Genomic DNA, 13,927 nt, shown 5'->3' with positions numbered 1-13,927 from the left:
TTGAACAGATAGTTTGGATGCGGTGTGAACTGGAGCTGGTTAGAATGAATTGAATTGAAAACAACAACACCTGTAACATTAGGCTATAAACAACCAGATCTCAATCAGATAAACATTGATTGAGGAAAAATCAATCGAACAACAGAATCAATCAAACAACTTTGAAAAATCAATGATTTGTTAATCTATTTATTGTATGTTATCTTTAGTTTGTGCTTTTGGTGTGCTGCGTGTTGCATGAACTCATTATGATAAACTCACATATAACTCAAAAAACTCATCTCTCATCGACTGACCAGCGCCACGCGTTCATCTTTACGCCGATTGACCTTCAACTTCATATTTGATCTTTGAACTCGCGTGGAAGATGCCGTTATCGAGGTCAAGGTTATCTGAATCGTTCTCGCGTTCGGTGTCTCGGACGTGGGATTCGATGACCTCGTGCACCAGTTCGAGGTCGCGAGTTTGGGACGAAATGACGTCGTGTGCCAGCAGCGGCGCGCGGTCGCGCACGTTAGATCAGCTGGCACACGGCGGCGGTGGCACACGGACTCCGATTTGGGATCAAATGACTTCGTGTATGAGCGCACGATCGCAAACAATTCAAAGGATGAAAAACAGACGACGAGCGAAAAGAACTCAATCAATGCCTGCAAGGTATACTATACTCTATATACCTTCAACACACCTCCCCCCCTATACACGCTGATACACATCTCCCCCTCCCCCATACACTCCAATACACACCTCCCTCATATTGATACACCCCCCCCCCAAGTATTAATACACCCCCTTGAATCTCTACCTTCTAACAACTTAATAATCTGCCATACAGTTAACTCTGCCTTGCTTGGTAGCATTGGGACTGATGTAAATATTCGGTAGCTCGGTAGCTTTGAGACTGCTGTAAATATTTCACCGAGTTGAGAACCAGGGAACTCGGTAGCTTTGAGACTGCTGTAAATGTTTCACCGAGTTGAGAATCAGGGAACTCGGTAGCTTTGAGACTGCTGTGATTATTTCACTGAGTTGACCGCATAATGAATTGGGGAGTTTGAAAGTTTTATCAAGTAAAGTTTGGTAAAATTCACTGATTTGAGAGGTGCTGGGTAAGCAGGAGTCTATACTGTATTTCCTCATTGCTTTACACATCACCAGCAAAATCTTTCAATCACCTGCTGACTATTCTTCACCTCAAACCACTAACCATTAAATCCAGTGTTTTTGTGAAACAGATTTCAACTTGAATTTCACTATGTCAGTTGACTATATGATTTGACTATGTGATTTGACTATATCAGTTGACTATGTGATTTGACTATGTCAGTTGACTATGTCAGTTGACTATGTGATTTGACTATGTGATTTGACTATGTCAGTTGACTATGTCAGTTGACTATGTGATTTGACTATGTGATTTGACTATGTGATTTGACTATGTCAGTTGACTATGTCAGTTGACTATGTGATTTGACTATGTGATTTGACTATGTGATTTCACTATGTCAGTTGACTATGTGATTTGACTATGTGATTTGACTATGTCAGTTGACTATGTGATTTGACTATGTCAGTTGACTATGAGATTTGACTATGTGATTTGACTATGAGATTTGACTTTGTGATTTGACTATGTCAGTTGACTATGAGATTTGACTATGTGATTTGACTATGAGATTTGACTATGTGATTTGACTATGTGATTTGACTATGTGATTTGACTATGTGATTTCACTATGTCAGTGTTGACTATGTAATTGAGGCGTTTAACAGCCTGATTAATGAAATACTGTTTTTATTGCTGACATGATTTGTCGATGATTCTGTGCTTTACAGAATTCATGGAATTCTGTTCCGACCTTGAATCATCTGTCACCGGTTACTGAGAATCCAGCAGCAGCAGCAGCAGCAATCGTCATCATCGGTCGTCGTCATTGTTGTTTTTCTCGACGATGCAACCATTGATGCTGAATACCGTTAGCGAGACATCATCCATCAGATCAGCAAGATCAATACCATTAGTCGACTTCCAAATGTTTTATGCGCTCATGTCGAATACTAATTGAGGCCTTCATTCTACAATATTCCCCACTCCCCTTCTTCCCCACTCCCTCTCAACTCCCTTTCTTTCCCCCTTCCTTTCAACTCCCTTCTTTCTCACTCCCCTTCTCAACTCCCCTTCCTCTCCCACTTCTCTTCCTCTCAACTCCCTCTCAATTCCCTTCCTTTCAACTTCCCTTCTTTCCCCACTCCCTTTGAACTCCCCTTCTTTCCCCTTCCTTTCAACTCCCCTTCTTCCTCACTCCCCTTCTCAACTCCCCTTCCTCTCCCACTTCTCTTCCTCTCAACTCCCTCTCAATTCCCTTCCATTCAACTTCCCTTCTTTCCCCACTTCCTTTCTCAACTTCCCTTCCCTTATTACCCGTTCCTACCTATGACTATGTAGCGAACAATTTTCACTCCTATTATGTTTTTTACATTCTTACATCAAAGCCTCTTTCCCTCTCATTTGCTCCTCCTTTCCTCCAGCTCATTTCCTCCTCTCTCCTTACTCTCTCTTTTCCCCTTCTCTCATCCTCTCGTCGTTACAAAATAAGCGTTTTATTCTAGATTTCTGCGATAATGGGGTTTTAACAACTTATATCGGAAATCTCTTCATATTCGATCTCAATTTGAAAAAAAAACTGACAGAAGAGAATCACTTCAACGCGATTCAGAAGAGATTCACTTCAACGCGATTCACTGAATGTTCACTTGTTTGCTAAGCGTTTCTAGATTTGTCTGAGTTTCAAGTTGAGAGTCTTGTTTCTAGAGCGGTCTGATATTTCTTATAGTCCGCAGTCAAAATACTCTCAGTCAGTAGTACGGACCTAGTGCCACAGTCGTTAGTTATGAGTTAAAATTAGTTCATTTTCAATGACTTAACTTTGAGTCAAATCTTTACTGACAACTGTGGAACTGGGTCCTGATTACTAATCTGCAGTCTGGGTCCAGTTCCACAGTTGTGAGTTAAGATTTGACTCCGAGTTAAAACATTGAAAATTAACTAACTTTAACTCAGAGTTAACTCTAACTCACAACTGTGGAACTGGGTCCTGATTACTAATCTGCAGTCTGGGTCCAGTTCCACAGTCGTGAGTTAAGATTTGACTGCGAGTTAAAACATTGAAAATGAACTAACTTTAACTCAGAGTTAACTCTAACTCACAACTGTGGAACTGGGTCCTGATTACTAATCTGCAGTCTGGGTCCAGTTCCACAGTCGTGAGTTAAGATTTGACTGCGAGTTAAAACATTGAAAATGAACTAACTTTAACTCAGAGTTAACTCTAACTCACAACTGTGGAACTGGGTCCTGATTACTTATCTGCAGTCTGGGTCCAGTTCCACAGTCGTGAGTTAAGATTTGACTCCGAGTTAAAACATTGAAAATTAACTAACTTTAACTCAGAGTTAACTCTAACTCACAACTGTGGAACTGGGTCCTGGTGTATCTAGTTTGCAGTCTGATTTGTTTGCTGTTGGATAACTCTAGCTCTTAGTCTGAAAAACCTATCAAATGCTCGTAAAACTACAGATCCGCACAAAAAGAGTCTTTCAGTGGATTTGAATAGAAATAAATTAAAGTCTGATAGAATAATAGGATTAGATGTTATTTTGTAAACGGTCTGAGAGATGGTGGTGGTCACATATGTTCATAACAGTCGGTTATAAACATTTAGACCATTTTCACATCTATTCACTGCACGAGATGTGTCAATGAGTTCCTCCATTCACGTCATTCACGTCTCTCTGGTCTCTCTGGTTCTCTCATCAGAGGAGAGTCAAGTGTTGCTGCGAAGATGGGTACATGAAGCTCAGTGTATGTGTTCACACACGCTGTCATTTATGTGTCTGATTTCCATTGAATTTATAATTTTGTTACACAGCTAGATCAGATTCTCTACTGGGCTGTTTGATCAATCCTGTAGCTCTGGGCTGCTCCAACAATCTGTAGCTCTGTGCTGCTCCAACAATCTGTAGCTGTGGGCTGCTCCAACAATCTGTAGCTGTGGGCTGCTCCAACAATCTGCAGCTGTGGGCTACTCCAACAATCTGCAGCTCTGGTCTACTCTAGCAATCTGCAGCTCTGGGCTGCTCCAGCAATCTGCAGCTCTGGGCTGCTCCAACAATCTGTAGGTCTACTCCAGCAATCTGCAGCTTTGGTCTACTCTAGCAATCTGCAGCTCTGGGCTGCTCCAACAATCCTACTGTACCAGTCTACTCCAGCAGTCCTGCAGCTCTGGTCTACTCCAGTAGTCCTTGGGCTCTAAGCTGCCCCAACAACCCTGTGTCTCTTATCTCTCCCACTGTCTCTCGCTCCGGTCCGCGGCTCCAAGCAGACGTTTAGCTGTGGGAATTGTTTGACTGACACTAAATATGTGTTTGAATACAATAGATTTGTCCTACATCATGTACGTAATACGTGATGTGTTATTACATGTATACTCACTGCATAGTGATCTGTCAACGGGAGCTAGTCGCAGGACGAGGCAGGACGACCCGCGACCTGAGTCTGTCTGAACAATGGATATACAATACATCAGACCGATTATTAGGAGAAAGTAAGTTTGATCGTTGATCTCTCTTATCATCGGTTAAAGTCTTAATGACTTCTTATAAGCATCCTATCAATTAATAGAACATTGTTTATTTAGCAATCGAGTCTTACTCTCTTACTCACTTCACTGCTCAGACTAATCTATTAAACGGTGAATAGGCGACAAAACTTCTTTTATGAAGACTCTTATCTAAATTCAGAGTTTGCATCGGACATTTTTTTAGATTTGACTGGTATTTCATGGTTCAGCGAGTGATTAATGAAACTCGAACGACCCCCGGGGCCCGAGTTAAACTAGCTTAAAGTCGTCGGTAGTTGTGTCGATCATTACGTTAACGACTTATCCAAATAACGACTTGCACTTAGTTAATTGAATTGCGTAAATTAGAATTCAACGTTGATGACTGGAATTGATGTGACAACGACTGATCCGATCATTACGTAACTGACTGTTTGATTGCGTTTCACTTTTGAAAGATGAAATAGTTTGATCTGTATGAATATAAACGTTAACACACATGTTAGTTTACATTTATCGATCATTTCACGAGCAAAAACTTTAAAATACAGGAATTTTTTAAGCATCTGCGCGAGAGAGATTTTGCATTGATGATTACTGTATATAGAATTGTATGAATGTATAATTCGTAGAGTAATGACTGGGATCACATTCACTCGTCATCATTCGTTCATTCGTATTAATCATATTAATTGAGCCTGAAACCACGTTTACTGTGATTCACGATTCATCACCAGCAGCTTCCTCCCTCTACCCCCCTGTAAACCCCCCTTATATACATGCCATATACACCCCCTCCTAGATATGATAAGATAAGATTTACTACACTCTAACAACACTTAGTGTTACCTACGTACATGGTGGTACTATGGGCTACCACCATGGACGTATAAACATCATGGTATATAAAGGATGACAGTATTACTGTCAGGAGGGGTTGGTTAAGGTTTGTGAAGAGCTGTCACATTTCTCGATTACACATTGACAAACAGTTTACAATAGGAATTAAAAAGAAGAAATTTAACATTATCACAAAGAATGTTATTAATATAACGTGTATTGCGCATTAGTTTTGTAAAATTAGTATCTACCTTCGTTGTATCTCCTAACATTCTCTAGAAAATGATAAATCAAATAGATTCAAAAGAACGTAAAACTGCAAACAAATCACATTTACTCCGTCACTCCCCTCCCCCCCCCCTGTACAGCTCCATCTATACATACCCTTTATACACAGCTAAGACTGTTTTTGGTTTTGATGTTAATCGGAAACAGTCCAGAGAGATGATAGTTAGTATAATGAATGCATCATCGATTATCACTAAGTATTAATCAATGTTGTTATTGTTTATAGATAACGATGTAATTCTGTAGAGATTCAATCGTACGGCTTCGAGAAAACCTCCACGCAACATCTTCACTGTTTTATTTGTAAAACATTGTCGAAACTTCGCTATAAACTGTTTATATCAGATTATCAGCTCAATGGGTAGAACAGTTACTAGATGAATGTCTGTACTCTGTATCTAGTATTGAGAAATTTAGATTGTTTTAACCTATCTCTATCTCTGTCTATCTCCGCCTGTCTATCTCTGCCTGTCTATCTCTGCCTGTCTATCTCTGTCTATCTCTGCCTGTCTATCTCTGTCTATCTCTGCCTGTCTATCTCTGTCTATCTCCGCCTGTCTATCTCTGCCTATCTCTACCTGTCTATCTCTGTCTATCTCTGCCTATCTCTTGTCTCTCACATGGTTTCAATGAATTTGTCTATACATCTTGTTTTCAGTAGCCCCTCGGGCGTCGTCTATCGTGGTCGGTTTAAGGTAAAGCCTTTAATCATATCTCAAGTACCGTTAGCCCTGTTCAATGAGGAAGATGATGACATTTACATCGAATTCCCGATAAGGTAGCGCCCCCTGTGCACCTTCATACACATTAACCTGATTATCTAAAATCTAACATGGATGAAGTTTATGTGATTCTATTTTACTTAATTCCTTGTTTCCCTGCCACTTATCGCTGAGTATCACTGAGTATCACTGAGTGCCACTGAGTGCTACTATGAAGGGGCAGTTTTGCAATCTTAAATGAACTGAATTAATGAAGAAATTGAATCAATGTATGAGATGAAATTTTTCTCGAAATTGGGTAAGAGACCCGTGAGGAAACTGTATATCCCCCATCATGAATCAGATTCATACTCCCAGCCAAGAGACCAGCGAACAAAGGCTGTGCACTTCTCACATAGACTAGGCGTATAAAACTAGCCACTTTCAGGTCTGGATGAAACATAATTAAACATTGAATTCAATTCCATCGATTTCTAAGGAAGCGTTTTTGTGTTGAACTTGTGTTTGTGAGAGAGCTGTGGTTCATTGAAACTGCTGTCATTGTTGTCTCACCGATAATGAGCGCGAGTCTCGCAAAAATGATTGTTATAATTCAGTGGGGTAACAGTTTGAATGGTCTGTGCTCGAGGGATGATGGACGTGCAGACACGCCGTGCTGCATTCCTACCCTCAAGCTCTTAGCGTAATTACCAGTAATTGTCTGTGCAAATTGCCCATTGTCGCATAATTCCCAAACCTCCGTTAAAAACTATAAAACCGTTTCAATTGATGGGAGCTGAATATGAAGAGTCGATGTTTAACCATCTGTACGTAGAGTGACAGTGGCTTAGGAATATCACCTATAAACTCTTGTCTTTTTAGGCAGGTTTTGATTGGACTTTGCCGAACTCTATACCTATTCCGGAATAGCATAATCTGTAAACCGGATAGAAACAGCCGGTAGAGTTTGTAATCTAGAATTGATACTATTCTTAAATCAAAAAATATGTCTAATGGAAACCTGCCTTAAATTCAACACTATACCAGAGGACACAGTTTTACAGATCTTCGCTAATCTTAACTGTGGAACTGGGTCCCGTTATTAAGTTGTTTATACAGACCTGACTAAAACTACAAATTGGGACTAGTTTCTGCTCTTTTTAAGACATCAACTTCTCCCAAAATATCAAAGTACTCCCAAAATCAGAATAATTTCTGGAATAATCAATCAAACTACTATTTTTGATGTCAAATTACTCTAATTTCTTTGTAAAAACTAGAACAATGAAGAGATACTTAATGAAGAGATCGCGTAGTCTGGTCTGTTATTCATGATTAATCGAATCAAATGATTATTAATTTCTTGCAATCACCGAAAGAATAACTAACTGATTATCGGGTATTGTGGTTGAGGTCGTGTTTGAGGAATATGATAATTAAATCAACTGTATAGAAATATTTAGAAATCACACACATTTTATTAACAAAACGCTAGCTTTATTTCTATGTATTTCTATATTTCAGTGTCATTTACCATTTTACGATATGTTTTCTAACATGCGATGTAAGGACTGTGTATTTTTTCGGCGTGTTTTTCTCGTATATTTCTCTGTATAAACATTAGCTAATTCTAGATAACTGACTGGTATATAAACATTGGTTCAGTTCAGTACTACGCGTGTCAGGAAGAGAGAGTAAATAAAAAACCTCATCTTCTAGACTAGCCTAAGTTATGTTCCCATGTGATTATCTATAACCATTTCTACATCAACAATACAAAGTTGTTTGTCTTTGATTCTGTAACAATTTTTCTCGGTACTGTACGTGTGTATATATGTCTGGTTTTTTATCGTACACCAGTTCGTGCTATAATTATCAACGCTTTGATAAAAACTGTTTCAAAAGCGTTCATTTCTCAAATTACCGTAAACCATCTTCTCCCTCGCTGCCTTAATATCGTTTTCCGCCGTACCGCCAGAAGTTATTCAATTTCCTCAACGACCGATTTAAGAGTCTAGAATCAATCAAAAGTGTCAGTTGCATCAGTCCACGCTTAGATGCGAGACAAGCTCATTTTGGTTCTATAACCAAACCAACAACTTACAGCTCAAGATCATGGTGGTTTTATAAGTAGTTTAACAATGTGGTTCTATAACCAATCTAAAAAACCAGTCTTTGACTTGTCACATCTCTGCGATTGAAAGTGAAACTTGGCTTGTAAATTTTAAGTTAACCGTCTTGAATTGAGGATAATTGAATATTTCTAATGATGAATATTTCAGGTTGTCGTTCAGTAGTAAGAATAAAGCTGGTGAAGAGGTTTGGTACGGAGATACGCCTAAAGATATTCCTCTACGTAGAATAGGACCGCTATCAACAGATGTATTCTGTACTTATACCGGACCTGATGACGGTCTTCTTCATATAGAAAAACTTAAAAATCCTGGTATGTATTTGAACTATTCAAAAAATGAAATGATTAAAGAAAAGATTGTTTTATTCCTGGAGCGCTACGAGCACTACCACTCAGGGAATTATCAAAGTTGAAGGTCTTGTCACCCTTGTTGAACGCCAATCAGCGCATTAATTATGAGGTTTGACGTTTCTTTTTCGGATTAAAGGAATATTATATACCTTCAAGGAAACTTCGACCAAGAAACTCTGCAGCCACCGGGATTGAAACCCATAAACTCTGCCACCACATATCTCCTCAAGGTCCATCAGAGTGGATGTTTTGATCAAGATACCCAGCACCTGTTCTAGCGTACACTGGCAACAAACCCCAAATATTGACAATTATCGAATGATTTCGTTGTTTTCTGATTGTAGATTTCGAGGATGATAAAACCATGTATATTCTTGGTTCGAAGAACTGGAATTTGAAGAATCGTAAAGCGTACGGAATCGCGATGTCTCTTTACGATCAACATCCGATTAACGGGAAAATATCAGGTGAGTTTTTAATTCACGATACCGTCAACGGTGGCAGCACCTGACGGTGAGTGATCGAGGGCTGTGTTTAATCCGTCAGTCTTAAATTGTGCATACTCTATGGTGCGATGAATCCATGTCAGTATCGATTAGTGAAAATCTATTCAAAGATGGCAGCATCTGGCAAACATTGTAAATACTAGTGACTGATAATACACCGCATTGAGGGGTAGATACAATATAGCAGTACAGGCATTATACACCGCACTGTGGAGTATGATATATTGGTACATCTGTTATACATTGCACTGCAGTGTAGACACACTATAGCATTATGTCCATCATACAACGCACCGGGGTGGAAGTTTTCTAAATTTTCAAAACAGTTCCAGCACTTAAAGTGTTTTTGATAAGAAATTAACAAGTCAGCTCCCTATGAAAAACAGGAGGGTCCCATAATATTTCACAGTCCCTGAAACGAAAGCGGGTTGGGAAAAATGGGCGGGTCTGGGACCTGGCGCTTATTGAAAATACTGACTTAGGGTATAAAACTTGTCTGTATTTATTTGTATTTGTATTTGTGCTTTAAAGGTGATCCTATAGCAGACGCATTCGCAATCAGTGCTCGTATGAATAACGCGTTGTTAGTGATCGCTGATGGTGTCAACTGGGGAGAGAAGTCGAAACTAGCCGCCCGCTGTGCCGTCTACGGCTGTATGGAAAATATGTATAAAAAACTGTTTCGAGACAATAAATCAATTAGAACCACTCAGGTAACACTGTTTGATAAGACCTGACTGTCGTTTTAAGCCGATAGCTTCTACAGTTATAAATCTGTAGCCCTGAAACCACACAGACTTAGGGAGTTCACAGATTGAGGGAGTTCAGATTGAAGGTGTTCAGATTGAAGGAGTTCAGATTGAGGGAGTTCAGACTGAGGGAGTTCAGATTGAGGGAGTTCAGATTGAGGTAGTTCAGATTGAGGGAGTTCAGATTGAGGGGGAAAGGCTGAGCGAGTTCAGATTGAGGGAGTTCAGACTGAGGGAGTTCAGGTTGAAGGAGTTCAGATTGAAGGAGTTCAGATTGAAGGAGTTCAGATTGAGGGAGTTCAGATTGAGGGAGTTCAGATTGAGGGAGTTCAGACTGAGGGAGTTCAGATTGAAGGAGTTCAGATTGAAGGAGTTCAGATTGAAGGAGTTCAGATTGAGGGAGTTCAAACTGAGGGAGTTCAGATTGAGGGAGTTCAGATTGAGGGAGTTCAGATTGAGGGGGAAACGCTGAGCGAGTTCAGATTGACCCCTGAAAAATGAATTCATTATAATCAGTGTTTGTGTTATTGTATTTCAGGAGGCGATGCAACATTTATTAGAATCATTTTTTGCCGCTCATGAAGTAATATTAGAACACGAGGGAGGATTGACGACTCTTTGCGCGGCGCTCGTTCTGCCACTCGCGTATCGTAAACAATTCGCCGTTCTCGTCGTCAACGTCGGCGACAGCCTCGCTTTCGTGTTCAGTAAATTCCACGGCATCCGCGAGATCACCGTCGGGTCACATGACCTGACGTCGGAGCGCGATATCCGCGACGCGGGAGGCGCGCTCGGTCCGGTCGACGCCGGTAAAAACCCCGAGTTACACAATATGACGTGTTCGATGACGCTGGTCGACCCGGGAGATATCGTATTCCTCACCACCGACGGAATCTCCGATAATTTCGATCCGGTCGTTACTAAGATCGCGTTGTCGCGGCGACTCAGCGAACCGGTTATATCGACGACCGACGCGAATAACGTCTCCGCTCCGCGACGAGTCGTTAATAACTATAAACCGGAAATGGAACCGGAAGAACGGCATAGATATTCCGTTCGCGAAATGGAACGCGTGATTCACGAGTTCGAACTCGACACCGAGTCGTCCGTATCGGCGCAAGAGTTCTGCGGCGCCCTCTTGCAGCACGTGTTAAAACTAACCGACGGCAAGCGTAAAGTTCTCGAGGATCCGAATTTATACGGGAAGAAACTGAAGTCGAAAGAACGAAAACGACGCGATTCGTTGATCACCGATAAAATGCATCAAGCTGCCGGGAAACTCGATCACGCTTCGATTGTCGCGTACGAGGTCGGGCATTACCACGGCAACCAGGACGAAAATTATGAATTAGAGGAGGATGAAGAAGACTATCCGGAACCGATGAGTCCGATCAATCCGAGTGGACCGGCTCCGCTAGCGAGAGAAATATCATTTGAAACATCGCTGTGAGAGTGAACGTTTGTCAATCAGCAGCTTGAGACCTGTCACCCCAATCTTCATTCCTGAAACACCTCCTCATGTGGGGATAGGTTCATGAGTTTGGTCGAGGTGCAGGGGTTGCAGGTACCAGGCGGAGAGGGTTGCAGGTACCGGGCAGAGGGGGTTGCAGGTACCGGGCAGGGGGGTTGCAGGTACCAGGCAGAGGGGGTTGCAGGCACCAGGCGGAGGGGTTGCAGGTACCAGGTGGAGCGGGTTGCAGGTACCAGGCAGAGGGGGTTGCAGGTACCAGGTGGAGGGCGTTGCAGGTACTAGGCAGAGGGCGTTGCAGGTACTAGGCAGAGGGCGTTGCAGGTTACAGGCTGCTGATTGATTCCGACACTAGAAATGTTTTTGTATAGAATATTACTACAATTCGATGTAAAATATGCATTTAACTCATAACAACAGTGAATAATATGACGGCAGCAGAATCAGTGTTCGAGTGAGTGAGTAATCAATGTATTCAATCAAAAACAAGCTGCAAATAATGGAAATAAATATTTGAACTTACTACAATCAGATACTACTGAATCCAGTATTTAAAGCATTGTCAAAAAACCACCTGTAGATATTTTGTACGATACGTTTTTAAAGAGCAAGCTTCAGTTTAAAGAATACCTCCATCATCAATAAATGTTGTATACATCGATAATGTAATTCTCTTAAAAAGTGTATCTTATATCTACGTAATGTAATTAATGTAAAGGTCACCATTACAGCTGAATTTCATTGTAAATAGACCTCATTATTAAAGATGGCTGCCTTGTTGCCATCTTGAAATTGGTATGACAAAGCACTATGTAAAGTACACATAGCACACTGACTTGTGAAAAAACTATATCTTGCCATAAAGCGCAGGAGTCAGTTCTACAGTTCTCTATTTAACATTTGCATCTAGGAGGGTTAACACATCAGAAATGAACCCATTTTAACTCTTGAATTATCAATCTTAACAGAGAAGTGTAAAACCGGGTCCAGATTGTACATATACGGTAATTCGCTGTGCTACGCTTTTTTGCAAAAACATCGAAAGCCTTGTAATTTCTGATTCTTTTACTATTGATAGTGCTAATAACTAGTCAACGCTGTTTAAAAAATATTTTATATATGATATTAATATAAACTTCTATCTCTCTTTGTACATATGTATAATCACTGTAATCATTGTAAATACTATTGATGACGACACAAGTTGTATTCATTTAGTCTTTGTAAAAATGCGTGTTCATGCAATTCAGAAAATTGAAGTCTACGAAAATCATTATTAACCTTCATGCACCTCAGGTTAACACTCTTTGTCAGTAAATAATTGCGAAACTATCCGCACCAGGAAATAATGGTCAGGTTACTACTGCAAGTTCAGTTTTCTTGGCCTGTAATTTTCAGTATTAGTTCTTAAATGATTTGTTTTATTTTGATCTCTGATTTAAGCAAGCACTGATTGGAGGCTGGTTTTACAATGTAACAAGGTTCTAGCCCTGAATTACATATTTGTCCAAACGGTCTGAAGGGTAAAAAAACGTATGATTCATTATGAAAAACCTTTACGTAGAAACCATCTTTTCTTGCAAACATTTTTTTGCAAATAAGCGGATTTTATGCAAGTTTTATGAAAATTCATTTTATGTTTACGATTTCTATACAATAACCGTTGAAGAAAGAACTCTGTCCGTGTTGTAAAGATAATATGAAATCCTACATCAAAGACGAATAAGTTTCCGAAATGTTTCCTTGAGTAACTTACCGATAATTATTCCTTAAGATGTCCTTTAGGAAATAGTTTAAACGTTGAATAGATATTGTTTTAGCTCAAACAAACATTTCAGACTCTATTTATCATTGTTCAGTGTGGAATTTCATATTATTTCTATATAATCTTTCAGAATATGCCAATTTATGATGAAGCAGTCAAATACCGTCTCAAATTATTGTCTATTTCTTTTTGGTGCTTTTCTTAACTTTCTGTCTCATAAATAATGATTTTATTTGTACAAATTACTTGTATTTTTGTATAGCTGATGTTGTCCTTGGTATCTCTCTGTCTCTGCTAACAGTAGTAGAATGTTGCTTGTTAAATAACACATCAGACAATCCTGTATTTCAGCAGTTGAAACAAATTGTCACATCTCAAAACGTTTTGGATGATTATCATATCATGTTTACCCATTGTTTGAGTTGTATATAGCACACTGAAAATATAAGTGCCATGTTTCACCAAAAAATGCTTCAATGTCAAATATCTGTATAATGTTATTCATC

The 13,927-nt window shown here is 39.9% G+C and overlaps 1 protein-coding gene across 11 annotated transcripts in view; it reads left to right on the top strand.

Moving 5' to 3' along the window:
• The window catches only part of LOC141907696 (PP2C-like domain-containing protein CG9801), a 17,585-nt gene extending 3,658 nt beyond the window's left edge, over window positions 1–13,927 (top strand). For 3 of the 11 annotated variants that reach the window (XM_074797425.1, XM_074797428.1, XM_074797429.1), the window contains exons 2-7: window positions 9–657; window positions 6,406–6,525; window positions 8,731–8,894; window positions 9,278–9,400; window positions 9,971–10,152; window positions 10,727–13,927. In XM_074797425.1, coding sequence (XP_074653526.1) covers window positions 368–657; window positions 6,406–6,525; window positions 8,731–8,894; window positions 9,278–9,400; window positions 9,971–10,152; window positions 10,727–11,638 — 1,791 coding nt within the window. In that variant the 5' untranslated portion in view covers window positions 9–367 and the 3' untranslated portion in view covers window positions 11,639–13,927. Of the gene's footprint in view, window positions 1–8; window positions 658–4,349; window positions 4,605–5,973; window positions 6,526–8,730; window positions 8,895–9,277; window positions 9,401–9,970; window positions 10,153–10,726 lie in introns of those variants that run through there. The other 8 variants (XM_074797427.1, XM_074797426.1, XM_074797430.1 and 5 more) reach the window with 6 other exon arrangements.

Source organism: Tubulanus polymorphus, chromosome 6, assembly GCF_964204645.1.
Source record: "Tubulanus polymorphus chromosome 6, tnTubPoly1.2, whole genome shotgun sequence".
Classification (NCBI taxonomy): Eukaryota; Metazoa; Nemertea; class Palaeonemertea; order Tubulaniformes; family Tubulanidae; genus Tubulanus; species Tubulanus polymorphus.
The sequence above is the reverse complement of the archived record's forward strand: the minus strand, read 5'-3'. Positions and strand labels throughout refer to the sequence as shown.